General features: G+C 41.0%; 1 protein-coding gene across 2 annotated transcripts; it reads right to left on the bottom strand.

Annotated features, from left to right (window-relative positions):
- Positions 1-4,522: 4,522 nt before the first annotated feature.
- On the bottom strand, positions 4,523-10,392 carry LOC129831825 (uncharacterized). Of its 2 annotated transcripts, XM_055895315.1 has the most exons (5): positions 9,816-10,392; positions 7,352-7,482; positions 5,760-5,846; positions 5,441-5,605; positions 4,523-5,319 (listed from the first exon to the last, which is right to left on the bottom strand). In XM_055895315.1, the coding sequence occupies exons 1-5, from the start codon at positions 9,826-9,828 to the stop codon at positions 5,173-5,175; spliced, it is 543 nt and encodes a 180-aa protein (XP_055751290.1). In that variant the 5' UTR covers positions 9,829-10,392; the 3' UTR covers positions 4,523-5,172. The 2 variants fall into 2 exon arrangements, with proteins under 2 accessions (XP_055751290.1, XP_055751288.1); XM_055895313.1 differs by lacking the exons at positions 7,352-7,482; positions 9,816-10,392 and having other exon boundaries at positions 5,760-7,342.
- Between the last annotated feature and the right edge of the window lie 204 nt (positions 10,393-10,596).

Here is a 10,596-nt window from a genome sequence, read left to right as displayed (position 1 = left end):
CTCCTTCCTGAGTGGTATGATGGCTGCGTGGTCCCATGGTGTTTATACTTGCGTACAGATGAACGTGGTACCTTCAGGCGTTTGGAAATTGCTCCCAAGGATGAACCAGACTTGTGGAGGTCTACTTTTTTTTTTTTGAGGGCTTGGCTGATTTCTTTGGATTTTCCCATGATGTCAAGCAAAGAAGCAATGAGTTTGAAGGTAGGCCTTGAAATACATCAACAGGTACACCACCAATTGACTCAAATGATGTCAATTAGCCTATCAGAAGCTTCTAAAGCCATGACATAATTTTCTGGAATTTTCCAAGCTGTTTTAGGCACAGTCAACTTAGTATATGTAAACATCTGACCCACTGGAATTGTGATACAGTGAATTAATCTGTCTAATCAATTCTTGGAAAAATCACGTGTGTCATGCACAAAGTAGATGTCCTAACCAACTTGCCAGAACTATAGTTTGTTAAAACAAGAAATGTGTAGAGTGGTTTAAAAACGAGTTTTAATGACTCAAACCTAAGTGTATGTAAACTTCCGACTTCAACTGTATGCTATTAACCCGACTGTTGATCTGGCTGTGTCAAAACTACAGTTAGATTTGATAGCTATGCAGGAATCCCTTGCTGATTTAAATCTTGTGCTTAATACAGGCAATACTCTCATAAGAATGTTTCAGATGAACTACATGTTCTCTCATTAGATGGTGCTCCAATCAAACGTGTTCCCATATATAAATACTTACGCACATGGATTGGTATGGATTTGACGTTTATAAAACATAGATAGATATCCTACCAACGGGACATTAAAACTGCAATATCTTATCTTTCACCGAGTCGTGGCTGAACAACGAAATTAATAACATACAGCTGGTGGGTTATACACTGTGTCGGCAGGACAGAACAGCAGCTTCTGGTAAGACGGGGTGGCGGTCTATCTATGTTTGTAGACAACAACTGGTGCACGATATCTAAGGAAGTCTCGAGGTATCAGTCTCCCCCTCAGGAGACTGAAAAGATTTGGCATGGGTCCTCAGATCCTGAAAAGGTTCTACAGCTGCACCATCGAGAGCATTCTGACGGGTTGCATCACTGCCTGGTATGGCAACTGCTCGGCTTCCGACGGCAATGCACTACAGAGGGTAGTGCGTACAGCCCAGTACATCACTTGGGCCAAGCTTCCTGCCATCCAGGTCCTCTATACCAGGAGGTGTCAGAGGAAGGCCCTATAAATTGTCAAAGACTCCAGCCACCCTAGTCATAGACTGTTCACTCTGCAACCGCACGGGAAGCGGTACCAGAGCGCCAAGTCTAGGTCCAAGAGGCTTCTAAACAGCTTCTACCCCTTAGCCATAAGACTGCTGAACATATAGTCAAATGGCTACCCAGACTATATGCATTGCCCCCCCCCCCCCTCCTCTTTAACACTTCTGCTACTCTGTTGTTATCTATGCATAGTGTGGCAGATGAATCAGAATTAGTTGGGTAACATAGATAAATAAGATGTTTTATTTACATAATATGCTTATGTGAGATACTTGTCATTAGAATGTATCCCTTTGGACTATACTGTTGGCAGTTGCACTTTTCCTTTCTCAGCTAGGGCTCAGTCACTTGGGGCCCAGAGAGGGGAGAGGTCAGGCTTGTCTTTTACATGTCTCTGGTAATATGCAGAATATCAGAAAGGGAGGAGTACAGAATGGAACATTGTCTTCATATGTGAATGTATCTGTTAAACCATGTGAAGGGATGGTGTGATTAAGGGGGAACCAATTATCTCTTGGCTCCACAATGTCTGTGTGCAAGTCACTCCCCCCAGTGAGCTTGTCCAGGATTGGGGAGAAGAGGGGGTTTACTTGAGATGGGGGTATATAGAGATGACAATTGAGTTATGCCTTGGATGAGTACCACTATGAAGTACCAGGAACAAGATTAGAACCTTCTTTTAGAGACCAAACTGAGCGATAATTTATAGCGAATGCAATCTGGCTAAGGGAAACTCCTTTCTCAAGTAAAAGGCCCTTTGTGAAGAGTTCCTAAGATCTGTGGTTCGTCATGTAAGTTGAGAGGGGTGTATCTTTGCTATAAAAGATCTCAGTTGCCATTATGTTGGGACTCTCAACAATTCATTATAGATAGTGAATTGTTGAAAGTCACAGGGCTATGGTAAAGCTCATATTATTAAATATGAAGTTTAAGTATAACTCTGACTGGTGTGTGGTTTGTAACTCTCCTCATACAGGAAATTGCCACGACATTAGTCACTTTAATAACTCTACCTACATATTACCTCAATTACCTGACTAACCGGCGCCCCGCACATTGACCGGTACCCCCTGTATATGGCCTCGCTATTGTTATTTTACTGCTGCTCTTTAATTATTTGTTACTTTTATTTGTTACTTTTTTTGGTATTTTTCTTAAAACTGCATTGTTGGTTACGGGATTGTAAGTAAGCACCTGTTGTATTCGGCGCATGTGACAAATAAAATATGATTTGATTTGTTGAGCTGGTTAAGAAGCTAAGATTTAAAGTTGGCTTTCTACAGAAACATATCATGCCTGACTAAGCAGTAGGAAGCAGATTATTCAGTCATTTTTATCTGTTCTTGATTGTGGCGATATTATTTATCAAAGTGCAGCTCCTCTTAAACCTTTAGATGCCATTTACCATAGTGCTCTTTGTTTTGTTACCTGTAACAGTTTTGATCCTCATCACTGCATCCTGTATCTTAAGGTTGTCTGGACTTTGTTAAAGACCTGTAGATCTCTACATTACTCCCTTTTTGTTTACAAGGACCTACTTCATAAACTTCTGTCTTGCCTAACTTTGCTGTTGAAGTATAGACACCTGAGTTGCCTAACCCGTTCACAGGATTGGTTAACTCTTGAGGTTCCTAAGGTCTCCACGAGCTAGGTAAATCTGCTTTTAGTTTTAATGTACCTTATTACTGGAACAAGATTCAAAATACATTTAATCTTGATGTTCTGGTGTCATTCGGGTAATTTAAAGCATTGATTAGGGACTTATTTGTGGGGGAATATCACTGTTTTTTTGTGATATGTGATGTTGAATTTGTGCTTCCCATGACGGGGTTTTTGCATTTTAATATGTATATATATTTTGTGTATATTTATGCAGTATCATGCAGGGCAAATTTGAAAAGAAACCTAGATCTCAATATGTCTTCCCTGTTAAAATAAAGGTTAAATAAAATCTGCAACCCATGATAGTTGTTGCATCTTGAAACTACTTGCATGTGTGGTGCGCATTTTAGATTGGTGTTTTCCAACAAATTGCATTTTGGAACATTTGCATGTAGGCCTATACTACCGTTCAAAAGTTACACTACTGTTCAAAAGTTTGGGGTCACTTAGGAATGTCCTTGTTTTTGAAAGAAAATACAATTTTTTGTCCATTAAAATAACATAAAATTGATTAGAAATACAGTGTAGACATTGTTAATGTTATAAATGACTCTTGTAGCTGGAAACGGCAGATTTTTAATGGAATATCTACATAGGTGTACAGAGGCCCATTATCAGCAACCGTCACTCCTGTGTTCCAATGGCACGTTGTGTTAGCTAATCCAAGTTGATCATTTTAAAAAGATAATTGATCATTAGAAAACCTTTTTGCAATTATGTTAGCACAGCTGAAAACTGTTGTCCTGATTAAAGAAACAATAAAACTGGCCTTCTTTAGACTAGTTGAGTATCTGGAGCATCAGCATTTGTGGGTTTCGATTACAGGCTCAAAATGGCCAGAAACAAATAACTTTCTCCTGAAACTTGTCAGTCTATTCTTGTTCTGAGAAATGAAGGCTATTCCATGCGAGAAATTGCCAAGAAACTGAAGATCTCGTACAACGCTGTGTACTACTCCCTTCACAGAACAGCGCAAACTGGCTCTAACCAGAATAGAAAGAGGAGTGGGAGGCCCCGGTGCACAGCTGAGCAAGAAGACAAGTACATTAGAGAGTCTAGCTTGAGAAACAGACTTATCAGAAGTCCTCAACTGGCAGCTTCATTAAATATTACCCGCAAAACACCAGTCTCAACGTCAACAGTGAAGAGGCGACACCGGGATGCTGGCCTTCTAGGCAGAGTTCCTCTGTCCAGTGTCTGAGTTCTTTTGCCCATCTTAACATTTTCTTTTTATTGGCCAGTCTGAGAGATGTCTTTTTCTTTGCAACTCTGCTTACTTACCTACTGATTAGAAGGTCCTGTGTAGATTGTATTTTCAACCAGTAACTATCAGAAAATAACACTGATCAAATGTTTTCACACTTTTACAGCGTTAGTTTCATCAGCTGTTGTACAATATGCTACAAAACACTGGAAAACAGAAATCTGACTGCACTGGGCCTTTAATGGAATGCACTTTATCAATGATTTAATGTTGTAATACAACTCCATATAATAGACTATATCATGCATTTTACACATTTTAAGCAAATACAGAAATTTGAGCAAATAATAATGCAATATAAAATATGACATAGTCCAAAATGTTTTGTTGACAAGGACACTTTAATATCAATCATTATACACAGAGAGATACATATAGAATACAACACACTCTTTCTCTCTTGACATTTTCATTGTCATCTGGCTCAACTTTTTCCAAAATAGTAATTCTTCAAAAATATGCCTTTGATTTATATTCCTCTTCCATTCTTCCAACCAGTGCAGTAATCAATTTTAACCAACTATATTTCCAGCATGGATGTTTCTTTCCCTCCTGACATGGCTGTGAAAATCCATGCAAGTTAGGCTACCTTTACTCTGTTGATATTCCCATTTGAAAATACTGTTGATAGTCTTCTTCCAATTTGGCACAGAGGCACTTTAAAGTCAGGGTAAAAGTCTTTAAAATTGTCTTATCTAATAAGAGCATAGGTCCAATCTCTTTGGTCTTGGTCTTGTTCTCTCTGATAGTGCCTGCTTTTGATAGTAGCCATTTGTAGCCTACTCAGATCCCAACTACTCCTCAACAGGTACAACACCATGTCATACTGTATATGACCAGAAGAGGGTAATGTAACTCCATTAATAAATACAGGTGGCAGCAAAACACTGCCATGTAGTACAGATAGCCTCTACCAGGGAATGCTACCTCATCCAGTTCAGCGTTGATAATACTGGAGAGGGATAGAAGAAATCCCAGGTTATCAACTCTGGTCCAGACAGCTGTCTCTGAGGTCCAGGGAGAGCCACTCCAGCTTCCCCCGGAGCAGCCTGCCGTACAGCTGCAGCACCTGGGTCAGACTCCGGCTCTGCTGGCTGGGGCAGCCTGGGTCTGGATCTGTCAAGTCACCCTGTGGACCAACAGACACACAGTCAAGTGTTTGTGAGGGGAGATTGGGAGAGAGGAAGAGAGAGAGAGAGGGCTGGAAAGAATTAAAGTGTGTGTGCGTGCGTGTGCGTGTGTTGTCTCACCTTGATGTCCAGTTTGGTGACTATGTGCAGGTAGTTTGTGATTCCATGCTCAAGTCTTTCCAGCAAAGATGACTGACAGCTGAGTTTGGTCTCTTTCCTCACTCTCCCTACACCGTCCAACAACACTCCCAGAGCCCCTCTCACCTCAGCACGCTTCTGCTGCAGCTAAGGACACACACACACACACACACAAACAACGAAACACACACACAATCAATTTGAAACTTTGACTTTATGTGTTATAGAGCGTTATACTGTAGATGTAAGTGTTATAGAGCGTTATACTGTAGATGTAAGTGTTATAGAGAGAAACGCTTACAGATTTGTGATCCCAGGTTGCCTTTAGAATCCTGACACAGGGTAGCTGAAGGGAGGAGGGGAGTTGGTCTGAACCACTACAGCCAACCTGGATGGATTTAAGAAACATTTTTACAAAAATATAATGTGAAGTAAAGTGTTGATTCCATGTTTCATGAGCTGAAATAAAAGATCCCAGAAATCTTCCATACTCACAAAAAGCTTGTTTCAAATTTGAGTGAGCATTTTTGAGTGAGCATTTCTCCGCCAAGATAATCCATCCACCTGACAGGTGTGGCATATCAAGAAGCTGATTAAACAGCATGATCATTATGCAGGTGCACCTTGTACTGGGGACAATAAAAGGTCACTCTAAAATGTGCAGTTTTGTCACACAATACAATGCCACAGATGTCTCAAGTTTTTAGGGAGCATGCAATTGCAATGCTGACTGCAATAATGTCCACCAGAGCTATTGACAGATAATTGAATGTTAATTTCTCTACCATAAGCCTCCTCCAATGTTTTTTGACAGTAAGTCCAACCGGACTCACAACTACAGACCATGTGCATGGTGTCGTGTGGGCTTGTGGTTTGCTGATGTCAACGTTGTGAACAGAGTGCCCCATGGTGGCCGTGGGATTATGGTTGGGCAGGCATAAGCTACGGACAACGAACACAATTGCATTTTATCGATGGCAATTTGAATGCACAAAAATACTGTGACGAGATCCTGAGGTGTCACGTTCCTGACCGGTTTTCTGTTATTTTGTATGTGTTTGACGGTCAGGGCGTGAGTTTTGGGTGGGTAGTCTATGTTGTGTGTTTCTATGTTTGTTTAAGGGTGACCTGATATGGCTCTCAATTAGAGGCAGGTGGTTTTCATTTCCTCTGATTGAGAGCCATATTAAGGTAGGTGTTTTCACACTGTTTGTTTGTGGGTGGTTGTCTCCTGTGTCAGTGTCTGTATGTTACGCCACACGGGACTGTTTTCGGTTTTGTTTGTTTGTTCGTTTTTATGTAGTCAGTTTTCCTGTTATTGCGTTCTTCGTGTTTCATGTAAGTTCGTCGTCCAGGTCTGTCTACGTCGTTTATTGTTTTGTAATTATTCTAGTGTTCGTCGTGTTTTCTGTTTTGTTTATTAAATAATATGTCGAACTACAACGCTGCATTTTGGTCGAATCACTACTCCTCCTTTTCGGATGAAGAGGAGGAGGAACGCCGTTACATGAGGCCCATTGTGAGGCCCATTTTTTTTTAAGGTAAAGTATCTGTGACCTATAAAAACAAAAAGAGTCGAACACTCCATATGTATAATCTCCCAGTAATTTATCAGATAAATAAACACCAATGTTTTGACATCACTGTGCCTTCTTCTGGGTGAAGAATCTGTGACCAACAGATGCTTATCTGTATTCCCAGTAAGGTGAAATCCATACATAAGGACCTAATTCATTAATTTAAATGTACTGATTTCCTTATATGAACTGTAATTCAGTAAAATCTTTGAAATTGTTGCATGTTGCATCTATATTTTTGTTCAGTGTACATAAAACAGATAAGATAGACACAATGTGTGGATTTCTGTGTGATTGCCAAGTTTCTGTCTCTCACCATGGCAACCTCCAGGTCCTTCATGTTGTTCATGTTTCTCCTGGCGTGTGCGTTGCACACAAAGTCGATTGGTCTCGTCTTGGCGTTGGGTATCTCAAAAGAAACCACGCACAACAGCAGGAGCAGAATTCCTAAAGGAGTAAAGAGCAGATATTACTTAGGCTCTGGGATTACAATGGTGAATGTGTCCCACACTACAATCAAGATAGCATCTATTCCTAGACCAGTTCAGTGGCTCTAAAGAGGCAGGTTTGACCACATTTACACAATCTGTTTCCACCTAATGTCTCTATTACATGGGGTGTTTTTTGGACACTTCTTGGCAACTTCAACACAGGAGCCAAGCCAAGTGTTGTCTCACACCGTTTCTTAAGAAAAAAGCCATAGTTTCATTATGGTCCATCGGTTACCCAACACTCTGGTGAACTGAACTGATCGTTCTTGCTTCAATAAGTTCTCCTCAATAATAAAAAGCATGCCAAGTTTAATTTTCTGATATCCCTGTGGAAAGTGTATAATTCTATTGGTCTAAACATCATATTTCAATGTAAGATCTTAAAACGATAGGCCCATACAACAAAATCAGCCCAAAATAATTACATTGCATTAGGAAAGTATTCAGACTTCTTTACTTTTTCAACATTTTGTTACCTTACAGCCTTATTCGAAAATGTATTAAATTGGGAGTTTTTTCGCATCAATCTACACACAATACCCCACAATGCCAAAGCAAAAACAGTTTTTTAGAAATTGTAACAAATGCATTAAAATAAAAAACAGAAATACCAGAGTATTCAGACCTTTTGCTATGAGACTTGCAATTGAGATCAGGTGCATCCTGTTTCCATTGATCATACTTGAGATGATTCTACAACTTGATTGGACATGATTTGGAAAGGCACCCACCTGTCTTTATAATGTCCAACAGTTGACAGTGCATGTCAAAGCAAAAGCCAAGCCATGAGGTCAAAGGAATTGTCCGTAGAGCCCCAGAGACGGGATTGTGTCAGGACACAGATCTGGGGAAAGGTACTAAAACATTTCTGCAGCATTGAAGGTCCCCAACAACACAGTGGCCTCCATCATTCTTAAATGGAAGAAGTTTGGAACCACGAAGACCGCAAAATCGCCAAACTGAGCAATTGGGGAAGAAGGGCCTTGGTCAGGGAGAACCTGATGGTCAATCTGAATGAGTTCCAGAGTTCCTCTGTGGAGATGGGAGAAACTTCCCAAAGGACAACCATCTCTGCAGAATTCCATTAATCAGGCCTTTATGGTAGAGTGGCCAGAGGGAAGCCACTCCTCAGTTAAAGGCACATGACAGCCCGCTTGGAGTTTGCCAAAAGGCACCTAAAGACTTTTAGAACATGAGAAACAAGAAAACAAGATTCTCTGGTCTGATGAAACCAAGATTGAACTCTTTGGCCTGACGCCAGGTGTCACGTCTGGAGGAAACCTGGCACTTCCCTACGGTGAAGCATGGTGGTGGAAGCATCATGCTGTGGGATGTTTTTCAGCGGCAAGGACTGGGAGACTAGTCAGGTTCGAGGGAAATATGAACGGAGCAAAGTACACAGAGATCTTTGATAAAAATCTGCTCCAGATCCACCTTCCAACAGGACAATGACCCTAAGCACACAGCCAAGACAACACAGGAGTGGCTTCGGGACAAGTCTCTGAATGTCCTTGAGTGGCCCAGCCAGAGCTAGAGCTGCCCCAGTCAAATGTAAGTGCTGTTGTTGTGAAGTGGAAACGTCAAGAAGCAACAACGGCGCAGCTGCGAAGTGGCTCGGCCGCACAGCACGTAAAAATCATCTGTCCTCGGTTGCAGCACTCACTTCCGAGTTCCAAAGTGCCTCTGGAAACAACGCCAGCACAATAACTGTTCGTTGGGAGTTCATGAAATGGGTTTCCATGGCTGAGTAGATGCACACAAGCCTAAGATCAATGCGCAATGCCAAGCGTCGGCTGGAGTGGTGTAAAGCTTGCCGCCATTGGACTGTGGAGCAGTGGAAACGCGTTCTCTGTTGTGATGAATCACGCTTCACCATCTGGCAGACCGACGGACGAATCCGGGTTTGACGGGTGCCAGGACAAAGTTACCTGCCCCAATGGATATTGCCAACTGTAAAGTTTGGTGGAGTAGGAATAATGGTCTGTGGCTGTTTTTCATGGTTCGGGCTAGGCCCCCAACAAAGTCTTAAAGAAATGCATATCAACGAATAATGCACACAGTTCCCATTTGTATGTCACATTTTATGTTAGTGTATCACATTGCCAGAAAGGGTAAAATTATCACTATTCATGAATCTATACTTATTCTAATAAAATAACACTTGAGGAGGATAATAAACCACCATGATAACTGATCTATTAAACAAACACAAAAATAATTCACATTGCATGTGTATTCATTCGTATAGTATGATGATAGCCCTACTGCAATGCGCATTTGGATACCCACTGCTTAAAGCCATAGTCCGCTCCTGTGCGCATGACGCCCCTCAATCAAGGCATTTTCTTCCATGGTGCTCGTCCCCGTGTTCCATTTATTCCAGGAGGAATATCATAGGAGTTCGCGACACCGTTATATAGGTTTAAAGTCACTTATATTCACCAAATCCCACATTGCATTTTGCGTCTGCCTTCTTGAGCTGTTTATCCTAGGCGTGTGCCTCTGGAAACCTGTTTTGTTTGGTGAGTTTTTTTTGTTGTGCCAACAATTGGACCTAATGTGCGGAAATGTTTGTGATTCCTGAAATGTAGCAGTCCGTAAATGCACATGCCCATAAAAGGTATAAAATCCAGTGAGCAAGTGACGATAACCTAGCCTAACTTTTGATTAATATTTTTTTTAAGTAGAAAGTTGGAAAAATAAATGACCAAATTAATCGAATACAACTCACATGCGTTTTAGGCAACAGCAAAAAATGTGGACTGAACGTCATATTTGATTTACCCTGGCGTTAATGTTTGACAGTTGGCCATCCTCCTGTCAACGGTGTGCACATAAACGGTACAACTCTCCCAAAAGCAGTATGAAACGAGACACGTGCAAGGGGAAACAAATATGAATGGAACAAGACAAAACGATATGTTTAAAAAAAAACAAATAGCTCAAAGAAAAAATATTAAATAATATGATTATCGTTTCATGATCTCTTATTTCCTACATTGCCATTATCCCTGTGAGTAGGCATAGGCAACCTCCATTTCTTTTCATGAGTCAATAGATAATCCAATCA

Source organism: Salvelinus fontinalis, chromosome 33, assembly GCF_029448725.1.
Source record: "Salvelinus fontinalis isolate EN_2023a chromosome 33, ASM2944872v1, whole genome shotgun sequence".
Lineage (NCBI taxonomy): Eukaryota > Metazoa > Chordata > Actinopteri > Salmoniformes > Salmonidae > Salvelinus > Salvelinus fontinalis.
Note: the sequence above shows the minus strand (reverse complement) of the source record. Positions and strands in the feature narration are given on the sequence as shown.

Bases quoted from the DNA above. Each gene is read 5' to 3' on its own strand.
- LOC129831825 (XM_055895313.1), bottom strand. From the start codon at position 6,068: ATGATCATGCTGTTTAATCAGCTTCTTGATATGCCACACCTGTCAGGT. The intron at 5,606-5,759 runs GTAAGCGTTTCT...GTGTGTCCTTAG, and splicing joins CAACCTGGGATCACAAATCT to CTGCAGCAGAAGCGTGCTGA. The intron at 5,320-5,440 runs GTGAGACAACAC...GTTGGTCCACAG, and splicing joins TCACCAAACTGGACATCAAG to GGTGACTTGACAGATCCAGA.